This window comes from Protopterus annectens, chromosome 9.part0, assembly GCF_019279795.1.
Source record: "Protopterus annectens isolate FY-2018-M chromosome 9.part0, PAN1.0, whole genome shotgun sequence".
In the NCBI taxonomy this organism is placed as follows: domain Eukaryota; kingdom Metazoa; phylum Chordata; order Ceratodontiformes; family Protopteridae; genus Protopterus; species Protopterus annectens.
The window spans coordinates 1,870,848,627-1,870,867,115 of record NC_056743.1 but is presented as its reverse complement, the minus strand read 5'-3'; the positions used below and the strand labels follow the sequence as shown (position 1 = coordinate 1,870,867,115).

At 38.5% G+C, this 18,489-nt stretch overlaps 1 protein-coding gene across 1 annotated transcript in view; it reads left to right on the top strand.

Annotated features, from left to right (window-relative positions):
- The window catches only part of LOC122810814 (tyrosine-protein phosphatase non-receptor type substrate 1-like), a 310,868-nt gene that overhangs the window by 229,990 nt on the left and 62,389 nt on the right, over nt 1-18,489 (top strand). Inside the window, exon 4 of the mRNA XM_044082374.1 lies at nt 7,474-7,776. Coding sequence (XP_043938309.1) covers nt 7,474-7,776 — 303 coding nt within the window. The remainder of the gene's footprint in view (nt 1-7,473; nt 7,777-18,489) is intronic.

Here is an 18,489-nt window from a genome sequence, read left to right as displayed (position 1 = left end):
AAGTAAACAATAATGAATATATTTTTGATGTAGTGAAATGATGAAGTTCAGACATAGACAAAAACAAAATACAGATGTATAAAAAATCTACATGAAGACTGAGTATTTAGAGAAGACTTAAATTGATGTTACAAAAAATGTATAGAAAAATTATGATGAAGAAAATAAATTCATTAAAATGTACATACATGAAGGATTCTAGAAAAGAAATAGTACGAAAGAAGCATAAGGAAGGCTTAATATTATATTTAAAGAAAGATATAGATTTTTTATAGAAATGAAATATAAAAGAGGGAACTATTTCTAGACTAATTCAACAGATTTATGAGATAAGGATCCTAAAAAATATAAATTTTTTAAACAGTTCTGTCATTAAAAAAAGTGAGTATCTAAAGTTATATGTTGGATTTTTAAGAAATAGAAGAGCATGATTTTAATTTATTTAGAATCCTCTTATGAGAATAGCTAGAAGGTTGTAGAAGAAATTTTTCCAAAAATGATTTTTATAGAGCAAAATCTGACTGAGAAAATTGTTAAAGTGAAATAATGCATCCATATGTTGTTTAAGAAAGGAAGCTGAAAAAAAATTTTAATTGATACTTAAAATTATAAATATAATAGATACATAAATTATAACTTTTTTTAAAATTTATAAAGACAAAGATTTATTTATATAATAAAAAAACATATTTTACAAAACATAATTTACTAATATATAAATAAATGAAATATTTATGGAAAAATGGGAAAAGAAAATTAAAGTAATTAAAAGTTGAACAAAAGATATAAGAAATAAAAAAGAAATATTTGTTTTAAAGCCGTTTAAAAAGAAATAATAATAATAATAATGAAATTTAGAGGTTTTAGAATTAAGGAATTAAAAATAGTGTCGGATGGATTTTAGAATTTCATCAACAGAAATAATTTTTAAAAAAAATTTTAATGATGAATAAATGAGAAAATGTTGAAGTTTACAAAAATAAAAATATTTTTACTTATATAAGGTAATTTTAAATACCAATGCAATTTTTTTTATTACCTTTAAATGCAGAAGGAAAATTATTTATTAAATTATATTTAAATTTAAATGTTTTTTATTATATTTATCAAATATTTTAATTTGATGTAAATACAATTTTTTATTAATATTTTATAGTGTTTTACTTGTATTTATATGTTCATTTTTTTAATTATCTAGATATGTTCAGGTGAAAGTATCAGTTATATGTTAACAGCTCCCTACATTTCTGGCAGCACACTGACATTTCTGGGGAACACAATACCAAGCTACTCATGTGCCAGATTAACCTGTACATGCTGGCCATGAACCAACAGTTGAGGGCTGTACATATGCATACAAGATACTGGCACTCCCTTCATCCACGTTATATGGGCATACCCAAGTGTGGGTTGACACTGCTTAATACAGCACTACTATTTAAAGAAGGCAACAGTACAACAACATATCAAAGAAAATGACACAGACGCACTCCATGAATCATACATTTATTAAAGGATTATTACACCTTTATTTATTGGGTTAAAATACTTTTTGAAGGCTCTCTCATTTATTTTATATAACAGTGCATGCAGAATAAGTACTAACCTGCCTCATGACGCAGCCTTTGCAGCCTATCATCATGGGCTTGCTGGTTCATAGCCCAGACACCTGCAGCTGTGAAGTAAATGCAGTGATATTGAGACATACCTATCCATAGTATAGACAAGCATAGCAATTCTTAACTACTTTATACAATGGCTACTTACTCAGTACTGGGGCATTAGGCATCGTACGGGATTCCTGGATCCACTGGTCCAGTTGATCCTCCCTATGTCACTTCAGGTCAGAATAATAGTGACTGACCTGCTCACCAGTCCGAGGATCACCAACAGCACTGGTGAGATCACGGGCAAGACTGTTCCAGGCCTCCATTTTATATTGGGTACCCTGGTACTGGCCCCGCAGGAGTCTTTCCTCATGATTGTGGACAAGGAGCCAAACCATTACTTTGGACTCCTGGATGCCCCAGAATTGCACTCTAAATCGAGTGCCTTCACCAACACCAGCCATGCTGACTGCAGAAGGAAGCTACAACCAGTTATAGCAAGTATTCCCGCCTGTGGAGCTTAAATATGCCCCATTTCCCGTACTTATTTGTGTTTGGCCAGTTTTGGAAAAACTCATCTGTAGGCACGTTTGCTTAGCTGATGTTGGCAATGTTTAAAATTCCTTTGATAGATATGTGTCTGTTGAAAGTGCATGTTTGTGAAATGCTGTCATGGCTTAGTGCTTAAGTACTGTGACTATAGTGCACAGTATCCTGAGTTCGAGCCCTGTCACTGCTTTTTATTTTCCTGCTGGGCAGACCTGACTGGTTAAGGAACAGTAAAGCAGATGTGAGCGTGTTTACCCGACTTGGCTCAACTTTGCCCGACTTTGCCCAACGTTGCTGTTAGAAAAATATATAATAGTAATATGCATGCTTAGTGCATTCAAGGCTTAAAAGGGTTAATACATTTATTCTGTTCACACTGCATGAATCTGCACAGCTATTAGAAACTTAACAAAAGGCATTTCATTTCTGCAAATGTCATGAAAATAACAAGAGACATTTCATTTCTGCTAATGTCATGAGACTTAACAAAGATATTTCATTTCTGCTTATGCCATGAGAAAATGTACAGCTGCTAGAAGCTTTGATAAAGAAAACAATAGATGCTTGAAAGTTTAAACCATAGTCAGCATTACTTATACCAAAGCTAGAAATGTACCTTGAATCTAGACAAAATGTAACACATGTATTAGAACAGTACAATTGAAGAATTGAAAAGTTAAGGTGGGCTAAAATAAGCCCAAGGCCAGGTTGTTTTTCTCAAAATGTTTTGCAAAACAGCAGATAATCTAATTTAGTCAGCAATAAGTCTAGTAACATTTTCTGTAGAACATACAGAAAGCTGTGTCTAACTACGTCAGCAATAGAATAGTAACATTTTCTGTGTGACAGGAAGAGAACTGTATAAGAATAACGTACTAATCACCAGTAATTCAGACAAACCTTGTGCCTACATGCTTTGTCTCCTTGCTGCAAGTAATAAAGGGTGCCTTGCTTGAACCTAACGTGAATTGGCCTTTGAAGTTTTTTCCTTTTACAGTTGTTCAACGTTGCTCGACGTTTCTCGATGTTGCCCGACTTTGCCCAACATTGCCCAATGTTGCGCTGGTTAGCGAGGTGCGCAGCTATGAGCAAATACATTGCGGTTGCACTGGTTAGCGCGGTGAGCAGCTACGCGCAATTGTATTTAAATATGCTCAATAATGGTAAAATGTGCTTAGCAGTGCTTTATATTGCTTAAAATAGGGTACTCATACCTCAGAATGCATAACCATTCCACCTTCATATATATATAATTCATTCACTACTACATTTAACATTTCAATGCTTTTTACAAAACATATACATAAAAAATGTCAGGAAATATTTTTGTATACAGATTTCCCACAGAAAATGGAACGTGCAGTAGTGGGACTCAAACCGGGAACACCTCCTTTTTGTGCGAAGGCTCTAACCACTACTCTATTTTGCTTAATTTGCATATATTTTTCTTATTATCCTCTTCTGGTGTCTAAGCTGCTAACTGTAGCTAAGCAATGGGCAAACCCGTGCAAACCCACGCAAATACGGGCAGCTATATCAGAAGAAAAAAAATTATTTTTATTTTTAATTTTGTAAGTTGTTTAACATATGGGGGAGTGTAGTGTTACATTGTACACATGTGAGCGAACTCGCTCATGTAACTCGAAATTGCGGCGTTTCTTCATTGCAGGGGCATGGAGGTGCAGCAGGGTTGCCCATATCAAAATTATGGAAGTGGTGTTTTATTTTGTTTTTGCCAGCATGTATATGTGCAGGAGTTGTTTACCTATTGCTTATATATAGGTAATTTTTTTTATTTGACTTTAACATAGGTGCTCATAGAGTAGTTGCTTATTAGTGTATTAGCTCATTTCTTATATATATATATATATATATATATATATATATATATATATATATATATTTGCTGTTGAGAGTTGGCATAATGACTAAAGTATTCACCTCAGGGAGAAGTGGTACAGGATTTGATACTTACCAAGGGAAAATGGACCCGAAGACAGTTAGCCTATTATTTACCCATGAATGTGTGTGTGTGTGTGTGTGTGTGTGTGTGTGTGTGTGTGTGTGTGTGTGTGTGTGTGTGTGTGTGTGTGTGTGTGTGTGTGTGTGTGTGTATCAACACACCCACAAATATGGGTGTCATTCATTCATTGGACAGTGAATGGTATGAAGAATATATCAAGAGGATTACACTGTCAAATGTTGCAGATGTCAGAAAAGGAAGATTGATCACATGTCGGTAAAGTAAATGTGTGTTTGGCTGTTTAATGCTGAAACATTAAGATATACCAAAAGTATTGGAATTATGTGAGTGCTTTTAGCCAAGGGTTAAAGTAAAGGCTACTTAAGGAATGCACTTAGTGTTGTGTTTCTGCACTGCTGTGTGTGTGTGTGTGTGTGTGTGTGTGTGTGTGTGTGTGTGTGTGTGTGTGTGTGTGTGTGTGTGTGTGTGTGTGTGTGTGTGTGTGACTTGTGTAGTAGTAATGGTACAGAAACAGTGGTGCAGGATCTGTCCATTCTTACTAGGACAAATTAACCATAACCCTGCACCTGAACCTAACCTCAACCCTACACCTTACCTTAGAAAACCTTGAATGTAGTGGTTGGGTTTTTGTTTAGCTAATCTTAAAATAATCTGGTTGTTTCTTTTTGTGATAGTTTTTTTTCCTGAATTTTGTATGCTAATTTTCAAAATGTTGGTATTGATACCTGTTTCAATGCTTATGCATTTTGAAAAATGAAGAGCATAAGCTTCCTGAGCCCAGGTTTAAAAGTAAACCCCACAGCAAAAAATACTACTTTTAAAGATCTTTGTTGAAGGTAATCATGTAACAAACACTGCAGGCCTGATAAACTGGCTATAGCAAACTCTGTAATAGTCCAAAGTGGTGGCCTGGCTGTAACAAACTCTGTTAACTCTATAACAGTCCAAAGTGGTGGTCTGGCTGCAACAAACTCTGCAAACTGGTTTCACCCACTGAAATTATCAGTGCAAAAGCTAGCTACTGCAAACACATGACTTAAATATATGGACATTTAAAGGTACAGTGTTCCAAAAAACATGACTTAATTCAATACACATATATTTAAGTCATTTGAGTTTGTTACAGCCAGACCACCACTTTGGGTTATTACAGAGTTTGCTATAGCTAGTTTATCAGGCCTGCAGTGTCTGTTAAAGCCAGACTGCTAGGCCTGCTGAATTTGTTACAGCCTGCTGAGTTGCAGAGTTTGTTACAGTCAGACTATTATTTTGGACTATTACAGAGTTTGTTACAGCTAGATTATCAGACCTGCAGCATTTGTTATAGCCTCCCAAGTTTGTTACAGAATAAAATCCACTATTTGGGATAATTTCAGCTTTACTTGTGTTTTACTTTCTGTGAATACCATTCTGTGGGGCCCATTGTTATTATGAAAATGGTGAATATCGTGAGTGCTGGATTTATTTGTTTGTGACCTTTATATTTATTTCTGTGTGCCTATTTGGTTGTGCACCTAATGGTGTTGTTGGACTATATATATATATATATATATATATATATATATATATATATATATATATATATATATATATATATATATATATATATCTATATATATATATGTATATATATATATATATATATATATATATATATATATATATATATATATATATATATATATATATATATATCTATATATTTGGGTAAAAGCCATGGTGATACAGCGGTAGTGTTGTTGCCTCACAGCAAGAGGTTCTCTTGTTCGATTCTCGGCTGGAGTGCCTTCTGTGTGGAGTCTGCATGTTCTCCCCATGGTCGAGTGGCCTCTGAAAGACATGTGTGAATGGGCATGCCTTCGCTTAAGGTTCGGTGTTGGGCTGGCAACTTGGCACCATAAAAATCAACTGCCAATTATTAGTGGACCGGCATTCCGCTGTGGCAACCCCTAACCGGGAAAAGACAAATAAACAATCTCTATATCTGGGTCTAGTTTTCTTTATAGAAATATCACAATCTTGAAAAAGAAAAGCAAAACCCTACTTCCGCAAAAGTGCACTACATCGAAAGTGCACTTTTGCGAAAGCCGATTCACAGAATTGGAAAAAAAAGTATAAACACTAATTTGCACTCCCCATGTGGGGGGCTGCACCCCCACTTAAATATACTAACTCCAAGATTGCACTACAGTGGGGAAAAGGATATATTTCCTTATCCCCACTGTAATGTGCTTCGGTGAATCGGCTTTCATGAAAGTATACTTCTGATGTAGTGCACTTTCGCTTAAGTGGGTTCGACCTGTTTGTTGAGAAAGTGTGTTTTCGACAAACAAAAGGAGACCCATATATCTATATCTATCTATCTCTCTATCTATATAATTAGATAGATATATAAGTATGACAAACATGCAAATTATCAAAAGTTTGAAAGCTAAGAGCTAAAACAGGGATTCACAAACCTTTACAAATTATTTTTATTTACAAAAAAGGTGTGTGTGTGTGTGTGTGTGTGTGTGTGTGTGTGTGTGTGTGTGTGTGTGTGTGTGTGTGTGTGTGTGTGTGTGTGTGTGTGTGTGTGTGTGCGTGTGTGCGTGTGTGTGTATGTGTGTGTCTGCAGATGAACCTTTAGAAGTGACAAATTAAATTTAAAATAACACCTTACAATAATCCTTATACCTATCAAAATTAAGAAAGTTGAATCTATGAAGCAATTCCTTTGAGCATACAAACATGAAGTTAGTCATACAAAGGCTTATGACTTGGACTCTGATCATAACCCACTTGTTTTGTGTTTTAGACATTGTGCCACAAAATTTGACTTGTGTGTAGGGCAGAGGAATAACTAAACACAAGCAGCAAAGTTTCAGTGTTTTATGCTCCATTTCTAAAATCTGTTCCCTGGCTATTTCTTCCCACACTGTTTACTTCCCTGGACCCCTGTCTAGCAAGGCGACTGACGTGATCCCCGGGGTGAATTTCCTTTCTCCCATCCAATCATCAAGGTACCTTGATGATTGGATGGGAGAAAGGAATTTCACCCGGAGATCACGTCAGTTGCCCTGCTAGACAGGGGTCCAGGAAAGTAAATAGTGTGGGAAGAAATATCCAGGGAATTGTTATGGCTAGGCTTGTATAGGCCCTAGGGCTGATAGCCTAGTACCAACCTGTGAACCTATGAATCTATGAATCTAACAACATAATGAACATTATATAATTGATATAATCAGATTGGACTTCCACTATAAATAACTTTATGTCAAACCTGCAGTTAGTGATTCCAATTGTATTGCTGTAGTTCAGTATACTAATTATTAACATTTCATATTGTTTAAGGACCACCTCATCCCTCAGTTTCTGGACCAAGAGATAGAGTGCTGCTTAATACAAATGTGACATTAACCTGTACATCATCAGGATTTTATCCTTCAAATATCAGTGTTACCTGGTGGAAGAATGGCACTGAGCTTCCTAACCCTAAAAAAGCTATACATTTATATGGAGAAGACAAGACATACCGAGTACAAAGTAACATCACTGTTCTAGCAGAAATAGATTCAACTGTCACCTGCAAAATTAATCACACAGCATTGGACAAACCTTTACATTCAGCTTTCAACATAAATGACATTGTAAAAGGTAAGGTGTTTTCCTTTTAATATTAATATTATTTTTTATGCAAAACAAAATTAGTATATCATAAAATGAACAGTGTTGCTTGTAATGTTATTTGGCATGAATATGCTTATTTATTGCAGGTGTGCAAAATGAGACATTTGCATTATAGGCCATTTCCGTTTTTTATGATTTGCGCTTAGGTAGATACAAGATAAGAATCAGATAAAGAGTATCTAATCATCAGTCTGCACAAGACAGAATTCACAATCAGAGCGTGCTTGCATAATTAACCTATGCATTCAGCTGTTGGAGTTGCAGACCTAGTATCATCTCTCTGCATATTTAGACGGGGAAATCTGTGACGTATTGTTTGCTAATTTGTAATGATGTATGGTACGGAGAAGAAGGAATTATGCCATTTCCTCAAAAGTTCAATTTTTATATAGAAATTTATGATGGTTTCTTGAAATTTGACAAAAAAATGAAACATTTCAGGCATACACTAACATGCCATAGAGTAAGGATCTAATATTAAATAATCTTCAAGCAGAACAGGATAAAGTTGTATAATGAGAATCCAGTGTCCTGGGAAGCACACTCAGTCAGTGCCATTCCAGTCCCCACTTGAATTAAAAAAGTAATGGCTTACAAGCTGTCAGTTAATTGCTTATAATCCATCAGTCTGTTCTATGTTTTTACAATAAATTAACTACTGTGACATATTGCAATCATTAACTCAAAAAAGAAGATGCACTTTAACCATATGCTTCTACATTTTCCACATTTCATTAACAAAACAGTTTATTCATAATACTCCCCTTTTATTGCAGAATTTTAAATAATGTACAGAACTAGTTCTCATCAAACCTGTTTAGTAAAAAAGTCACAGCTTTCAAGAATGCCTTCATTTTAGATTCAAAATACATGGAATATAGATCAGACTAGTCCTGATAACTCTGTCCAGGTTATTCATAAGTTTGCCTGTAGTGGGATTCCTTTCCCTATGGGTATCTAAACTAAGTCTTGCACTTTTCCCTCTCCACCCTAGTTTTTTTACCTTCCGGACTTCGTGTCTCTGTTAAAAGATACCAGCAACCACCCTATGAGGACCCCCTCTTCATCACTCAAAGTAAGAATTTGTTTTGTTTTTCATAAGCCAGAGTTTAGTAAGTTTGATATGAAGGTCCTGAGGAATTTTCCTAGAGGTGAATAGTTCCTGAAAAATATGAAAATGTTGTCTCCCTCAGCCCTGGATGCATTCTAAGCACTTAGGTAAGAAGAGACTGTATTTTTGTAATGAAACAAAGTCTCAGTTACAACACAAATACGGGTTTGGGTAAGTCCAGGGGTGAAAAGAATAGCCCTGCGGGCTGGGTGAACAAGGAGAGGCACTAGTGTCAGCTGATAGTAAGCTGTGGGGCAAAACTATTGAACAAAAAAAAATGTCGGTTTTGGCTAATCATACAAGATCATGGGTTAAAATGTGTTTTGCTCAAAGTCAGTTCCTTTAGATGAGAGGGTATCCTTCATGTTGTTCAGATACTTACATCTTTCCAAGATTATATTAAGTATGTCTGGAAATAATCACTTGTCGGTGAGCATTAGGCAGTTCCTACAGTGCCTAAAAATAACAAGTACTATGAATCTGGCAGGAGAAGGGATAAGAGTTGATTTGTCATTCAAATCAGCCGGTTGGGCCTGTTTATTGCAACATTAAAAACTGCTATCAAATATCATTGTCACTTTGTCAGTACATGCTACGGATCTTAAACACAAGAGGTCACAGTATCCAACCTCTGGCATTGGCAAATCTCACCTTCAGGGAGTTTAATCAAGGCAAGATAGTTTAGTAAATAACACATCTAACCTAGCATTAACAGCATGTCCTAACGTAAACTATATCTGGAGGATGTGGACTAATAACAACTACATGGTACATGACTGCTGGATGTGGATTGACCATGCGTGTAAGTTGGCGGGGTAAAACAGGGACACTAAGCTATAGTTAGAGTTTACTTTCAAGAGTATCTATGGATTGCAGTGATGTTGTACAATATATAGCTCTGTGTAGCAAAACCAAATGGAGGGCATCAAAATGCAGGCCTCTGCAACTTAAACACTTAAACAGACAGCCAACAAACTAGCCAATGCGGCTGACTGGGCTGTAATTCACACAAAATATCAGCTGACTGGGCAGTGATTCACACAGAACATCAGCTGATTCGGCAGTAATTCATATAGAACATCAGCTGATTGGGCAGTGTTTCACATAGAATATCAGCTAATTGGGCAATGATTCACACAGAGCATCAGCTGAATCCTTCCTCTTACAGTGCCTCCAGCAGTACTACCCAAAATCGTTGAATGAAAAATAAATAAATAACAAATGATCAAGGTAAAAGTCCTTGAGTGTCAGCAGTCTGAAAATAAATAAATAAACACTAACAACCTCAATCTCTGCTTTACAACAGGAAATCATTGCACAATGTGATTTCTAAGTGTGCTCTGGCAATAATTCATCTGTTTTGGAAGATTTCTCCCTTCTTTGGTTTGGTCCCCAGACTCTGGAATAGACTGCCCATACATGTCAGGCAGAGTGCCTCTTTGGCCCTATTCAAAAGGAACCTTGATGATTGGATGGGAGAAAGGAAATTCACCCGGAGATCACGTCAGTTGCCCTGCTAGACAGGGGTCCAGGGAAGTAAATAGTGTGGGAAGAAATAGCCAGGGAATTGTTATGGCTAGGCTGTATAGGCCATAGAGCCGATAGCCTAGTACCAACCTATGAACCTATGAACCTATGAACCTATGGTCCAACTGTGGTAGGAATTGGTAGTTGGCATATATAAGTTTGGGGAATCTTGGTGGGGCTTGCCCCCTGTAAAAAGCATTTAAAGGTAATTGTTTTGCCCTTATGCTATTTGGGCATTATTTGTCACAATTTTTGATCTTCAGGATTGTGGAAATCAGTGTTTCATGGCAGAACTGCAGCTTTCACTATTGAAATAATAGGAAGATTTCCACTTCCCAAAATTCTTCCACTAAGCAGGTTGAGATGTATGGGATGAAAAGAGTCATGAAAGCTTACAACATGAATGGATGAAAATACAGTCTGTAACCTGGATTTAGACAGATCTAAAATGGATAATATTGTACCTGATTTAACCATGTCAAGTCCTTAAATTATATTTTATTTTTAAACGAATAAAGGAAGTTGCTGTTAAAATATTTGCACGGATATAAATCTTTGTTAATGTTCATTATTTACTGTATTTTGAAAAATGCTAATAACTCTGTTTAAGTGAAATAAATGCCAGAGGAACAACCATTGTAAAAGCTTCCTAGTGCTTTGCATTGTGTGTTTCTTGCAGTAAGCCACAAAATAAAATGACCAGAAAGGTATTGTATGTTGGTTTGTTGTTAGTTTCATTTTCATTTTGTTGGTTGTGAAAATGTGATAAAATGATTAATGCATGGTTATACCAGCTTATTACTGAGGTGGAATATTATAGGTTCATAGGTTCATAGGTTCATACTAGGCTATCTGCCCTAGGGCATTTATAAGCCTAGCCAGAGTGTGTTTGGCTTTCGCCATCATTTTAAATTAATTTTGCTATGCCCTTTTTCGAGGTTAGTATACTGTGCCTCTGTCTAACAGTGACACAGAAGTGATACCCGGGGTAAACCTACGATCTCCCATCCACTCATCAAGATTCCTCTTGAAGAGAGTAAATGAGGGACTCTGCCTAACCTGGACTGGGATTTTATTCCAGAGTGAAGGGAGCCTCTGGGTTATGAATCTGTCCCTCCAGCATGTCCTATTTATTTCAGTGCTGAGGTTCAAGTCTCTCGAGCATGTAGCTCGATGGGATTTGGATTTTCTGAGGTGCAGCATGTCCATTAATTCCGGGTTGGACATGGCTTTATACGTCAGGCACAGATCGCCTCTGAGCAGGCGGTATGCCACTGAGTAGAGCTGGAGTTTCTTTAACCGGGCAGCATATGGCATCTGTTTGAGCCCTTTGATCCTCTTGGTGAGGTACTTTTGGGGTCTTTCCAGTTGCTGCAGGTGTCTGGTAAGGTACATCCCAAAAGGGGCATTGTACTCAATTATGGGCCTGATGAGGGATGAGTAAAGAAGCACGATGACCTCCCCTGATCTAGATGTGAATCCCTTCATGATTAGGTGGGCTATATAAAATGTTTTTCTAACAACTTTGGCCACGTGGTTGTCAAATGAGAGATTGCTATCAACTTGGGTCCCCAGGTCCCTAATTACTTCTTCCATACTTAATGGATTACCACCTATGTGGTAATTTGTGGGCACTTTGTTTTTGCCAAAGGGGATGACTATACACGTTTTGGTGTTTAGCTTGAGGCCATGGCTCTGGCACCAGTTGTCTGTTTCTATGAGGCCCTTTTGTAGGATGCTTGTGTTGGCTGGAGAGTCGATTATGGTGCCCAGTTTGCAGTCATCTGCGAACTTGGTCAGCCACAGTCCTTCCGTGTTAGCCTGTACCTCCGAGAAATATATACCGAACAAGAGAGGTCCCAGGACTGAGCCTTGTGGGATGCCACTTGTAACTGGTTTGGAGTCTGACATGGCTCCAGCAATTCTAACCATGTGGGTTCTGTCCTTGAGCCAGTTTGCAACCCATCTAGTGACATAGGGGTTTATATTTAAGCTGGTGAGCTTATCTATAATGCCTGAATGGGGTATTGTATCGAAGGCTTTTGCAAGGTCCAGGTAGGCTGTGTGGACCACCTTCCCCTCGTCAATGGCCTTGGTGACTGTTTCAAAGAAATCAACCAGGTTTAAGAGGCAGGATCTGCCCTTAACAAAGCCGAACTGGGTAGGATCCAGTGTCTGTAGGTCCCCAATATCTTTATTTATGAGGTCCATGATGATCCTTTCCATAGCTTTGCAGATCAAGCTAGTCAGGCTTATGGGGCGATAGTTTCCAGGATCCGTTGAAGCACCACCTTTGTGGAGAGGAACCACTGTTGCTGTATGCAACTCTTTGGGTACATATCCTGTAGTAAGGCTGAGATTGAACAGTAGTTTTATGTTTGGGTTTAGTTCTTCTTGGAGTTCATGTAGGATGCAGCCCGGGACACCATTTGGTCCCATTGATGCTGTGTTTTTTGCTTTGGAGAGGGCGGCTCTTACCTGTGCATCTGAGATAGCAGGGGGGCAGCACTCTGCTGGGATAGATATTTACCCTTTTGGTAGGGAAGGGGGGGGAGTTTGTGCTGAACCTGTCAGTTAGGATGTTGGCAATGTCTGTGGGTTTGGTGTATTTTTTGTCATTTTGGACTAATTCTGAGCATATCTGGGAATTCCCACCCAGGTTCCTAACATAACTAAAGAAAGCCTTGTGATTATCCTTAGTGTCCTGTGCAATTTTTCTCTCAAAGCTGTCCTTAGATGATTTTATGAGTGCCCGTAGTTTTTTGCTAATACTGATCAGAGATACCTTCCCTTTTTGGGATTTTGCTCTATCATGTAGTAGCTTCCTCCTTCTATTGTATAGTTTGTTTATGGCTGGGGTCCACCAGACAGGACGCCTAACTTTGGAGGATTGGGTCTTGGTTTTATTTGGGATTGCATGATCCATGCATTCCTGAAGGTGTTCATAGAATGCATTTATAAAGGATTCTGCTGTCTGAGCCGTATTTACCACAGGCCCGGGGGCTTTGAAGGATTCCACCTCAGTTTTGAGGAGTGTGAAATTTGCTTTAGAGAAGTTTTTCACTGTGGTTTTCTGGGCAGGGGCTGGGGTCGGGATGTGAATATCTAGCGAGATTAGTTTATGGTCTGATCTTACCAGTGAGGGATACACTTCTGGTCTGGAGCATAGAGTCCCCATGTTGGTGATGATCAGGTCCAGTATGTTTTCCCCTCTTGTGGGAGTGGCAACAAGTTGTTCCATAGCATTTGAGTTTATAAATTCTAGGAACCTTCAGGCTAGGGTGTTGGAGCTAGAGTAATGCTCCCAGTCTATGTTAGGGTAGTTGAAGTTGCCCAATATAATGGTGTTTGGAGAGACCTTCATATTTTCCAGTGTTCTCAGGAAGGCTGAGTGGGGTTCCTGGGTTTGGGAGGGTGTACTGTAGCAGGCTATAAACTGGAAGGCAGTTTTACCCACTGTTAGTTGCACATGGATAGTCTCTGATGCTTCGTGCTGTGCCACCAACCTGGAGGTGTGGGTATCTTTGACGAATATTGATACTCCCCCTCCTTTTGTGGTTCGGTCCAAGTTTTGGGGCCGAAAAACATGGTATGAGGTATAACTTGGTAGTGCTGGGATGCTCTCAGGAGCCTTGAACCAGGTTTCTGTTACTGCACAGATATCGATGTTCTCCATGCTAAGGAGAGTTTCGAGTGCATGCATCTTGATGTTTAGACTTCTGGCGTTGAGTAGCATTACTCTTAGTTTCTTATCCCTTGTGATACCTATGGAGGTGGGTTTGTCTTTTGAGCCTTGCCTAAAAAAGGCACTATGGGGGTGGCAAGAGCCTTTGCCAATATCCAAAAGCCCAGGGGTGACAGGTGCAAGCCGTCCCTAGCGAAGCATCATGGCTTGTCGAGCATGTCATCCCAAGCAGACAGGCATTGGATCCCCTTTGAATGACACCAATACTTAAGCCAATTGTTGAAATTGATCATCTTGTCTTCATATTGTGGCACCATTCTTGGTGAGGGTAAGATGCTACTCAAGGTCAGGGTCATACCGGCCTGGGCTACATGCCCAGAGAGCTCCTCTATGTCTCTTTTCATGTAGTCCAGGGAGGTACGTCTCAGGTCATTCACACCAGAATGGACAATGACTGAGTCATATTTGTACTTGCCTTGGAGTGACCTGAGTGCTTGTGTTATGTGGCGGATCCTAGCACCCGACAGGCAGCTCACCGTGACCTTCTCCTTGTTCAGTCTGGTGAGCTGGACGTCAGTGTGCCTGACGATAGAGTCACCTATTACAAGTGTATCAGGTGTGTTGTTTAGCCTCAAGGGCTGTAACTGTTTGGCACACTGGCTTTGTGAGCTATGTGTTGCACGTGTTTTGTTTTGGGGTAGTGTTTGCTTGGGTGTCTGCTTTGGAGGTCTCTGCTGCTTAGGCAGACTTTTATTTAGAGCCTCCGAGTATGTTTTTGTGTGTTTATGTGTTTGGTTTGCTGTCGTGGTAGGTCTATGTGAGACTGGAATTGTAGTGAGTGTGGTTTCCTTCTCCTCCTGACTGGTTATGCCAGTACTGAGTTGAGAGAGCTTAGCCTCCAGTTTGGCTATATGGTTGCATCTCTCACATGTGTTGGAATTTGTTGGGAGGAGGAGAGGGTTGTCTGTGTACATGAGGCAGTTGTAACATTGCCTCAAGATTCCCAGATTCACCAGCTGGACCAGAGAGGAGATTGACAACTGACCTTTGGACATGCTAGAATAGTATTGGGAATTCCTTTATAATTGAAAAAAAGGGCCAATGGGGAACAAAGTACTCAAGGGGAGTTTGTGAGGGTGTAGTGCTTTTAATTTTTTAGTGCTGACTTATATAATTGCTTTATTGAGTAAGTGCCAGGCTTTAGAGTGGGAATAGGGTGTTTATTATAAGAACTAGATCAGTTCTAAGGGAAAAAGTACAGAGCAGACTTTGTGGAGCCGAGAATGGTTTAAACCCAATTAAGCGGCGCTGCCCGATGCTGCGCTATGCCAAAATCAAGCAAAGCCACTCTAAAGTGGGTTTTAAACAGGGGGACTTGAAAGAGCTAGAAATTGGTCCAAAACGGCCAATAGACTACCAGATTCTTGTGCTGGGAACACTCCTCCAGGGATAGATAGGCTGCTCCAAGCTCCCCACTGCCACTGGTGAACAAAGAAGCCTCCCTTTATCCAAGAAAGGAAATGGGCAACACAGGAACTTTCCAAAAGTCCAGAATACAGCAAAGCCTGTATTTGGACTACTCTAGGTCAGGAAAGATGGGAAACAAGGACTTTTTTTTTTTTTGCAACAAACAGCAGAAAAATGCAATAAATATGTAACACAGGCTAGCGCACTTGAGTGTGTATCCTCAACAGGTAAATGCAACAAACAGGACAAACTTTAAAAGTGCAGGTGCAAAAACAACTTTAAACATTTTAAAACAGTTCACGAAGCAGAAATACTTGCAGTTTAGCTAGATCTGACAGTTGCCCAGGTAGAAGCAGGAAAACAAACACTTTTATCAGGTTAGCAGTCACTCTTTTAGCCTCTCTGCTGCTAGCACCACTCTGCAGGACCACAAGGAGCTTGACTGAGTAGTAAGAAGCGCAAAAAACATGCCAAAGTGGGTTTTATACATTGTGGTAGATGACCTGATTTGAACTAAAAGGTTTAGTGTTTTGGCCTGTATGTTTCTGTGTGATGGGTAGTCCAGAGTGGTATTTCCAAGTGGCTAAACATACTGGACTTATTCAGAGTTATCAGTGGTTATTTACAAATAAAGAAGCATGTGTAGAATTATTTATTTATTTATTTATTTATTTGTTTGTTTGCATTTGTTTACTGGGATGGTCCAGCTGGCCCAGAAGTGCCCATTTTCAGTGGAGTCCCAGGGAGAAAAGATCCACATATAAAGACATTTCACATACATACAGAATTTACATTAATAAAGATATTTAGCACATATTATTGGCAGCTTATACAATTGGCGAAAAAACAGTACATAAGTAATGATTCTCAAATCAAAGATATACAACAATACAGAGTATATACATGAGAACAGTCCATATGAGTGGCTGTCAGCTAGCAAAATTTATATAGGACACTTAATGCAGTGGGTGCAAAGCAGATATAGGAATTAATCAGAGACTAGGTACTTAAACTTTTCACACATTTAGGAGGTGTAATAGCTGAGTAATAGGCTATATGAGTCCTGTTGCAGGAATCAGCAAAGTCGGTGGAAATTGTTTCAGATATAAGTGGTGGTATGATATTAAAGTAGGCTGCGAGAGTACCTGAATGTCTCAACTAGTTCAATGGTAGGTCTATAAGGGTTAGGAAGAGAAAGAAGTAGACAGGAGAAAAGTGGTGCGCAGTCAATATGCACATGACATGGCTAATATCTATTATTTATTTATTTATACTTTGCTGTCTTGGTAAGCAAACTAGTCCAAGAACCCCTTTTCAGCCATAACCAGTGCCACAGTAGCAAAAATAATAACAAGTAAGAAATGCACTTTAGAAACAGAAAGAAAAAAGTGCTGTTTCCTAGGCATTAGACAAAGATCGCATGCACAGTAAATTGTTGAGGTGTGCCAGTGAAAAGTAAAACATTAAACAACACTTACAACAATGTATGCATTATCAATGCATAGGTATACAATGTAAATTTCATTGTATATACAGAATTGTATGTAAACATATTGCACAGGTGTTGCTACATTATAGTGGACAAGGAATCAGCTTGTAAATTTTACATGGATATACAAAAAGGATGTGGATAATTAGTATATTTGCATCAATTTTGCTATCCTAATGTAGTATAAAAACAGACTAAACATACAAAGTTTGCAATGAAACCACCATTTTAGTGGAGCCCAGTGTGCTTTGGTTGTATTAGCCTAAGGATCAGTGTATCACTGTGTTATCCCATGTCTCCACAGCACTTGAATGTACTTTCTTTCAACAGATGGCCTCTTGAGTTTTTCCCTTGAAAATTAGTAGTTGGCCAGTATTCTTAACAGACTCTGGGAGACTGTTCCAAACAACTGAAACTATTCTCAAGAAAGTTCACTCAAACCAGTGAATGGTGGACTGTATCATTATTTCAGAGTATAGGACTGGTTTCTAAACTGCTGCCTGCAGAGGAGTGGTGGAGAGTAGCCATCATTTAATGTCTTGTAAATGAGTGTATCAAGCAAAAAGCAGTTCTAACTGTAATAGACAGCCAAATGTTCAAGTTGAGTGTAGCGCAGAGATGTAGCTTGTGTGGGGCTGACACCCCGTGTATACAGTGTTTTGGGGGGTTTATATCACATAATCGAACTTCCAAAATATCGAACACCATAAGCTCAAACTTGGAAGTTCGAAATGTGATAACATCGAAATCTCAGAATAGTGATTTTTTTCCCAGGGAAAAAATTGCTGTTCTGAGAAACACACACACAACACAAGCACATCAAAAACCATGTCTAATGTCGGGGGGCTGCACCCCCACAACCCCCCCAATGTGGGGGGCTGTGCCCTCCCACACCCTCCTACTTAAATATACCAACTCCAAGATTGCACCACAGTGGAGGAAATAGCAAAGCCACGGAACGGCCCACCAAATTCTTGCCCTGGGTAAGAATTTGATGTTCCATGGCTTTGATATTGTCAGTGTTCGAGAATTCAGATTCGATGAAATGCCGTTCGATGTTGTGCAGTTTTGTGCTTATGATATAAACCCATTTTGGGACATGATCATCAGATGTCAATCGGTCAGTAGTGCAGTACCAGCATTCATTTCTGTACAAACATTACTGAATGTCAAAATGGAAATTAATTCCAATACTGCTTTTGTAGTCAGAACTGAAAGATGGGTTATGTTTATAAAGTTGTATTAACACATTGACTGTTTTATTATATTTTGTTTCCATTTCATTTTGCATTTTGTAATGTAATGGTGTATGAAGAATTGCATGTATATAGCATGCTTACAATGTTTAGCATGATTGTGCTGTATTCTAGAAAACAACCACATAGTGTGAGACAGGAGCAA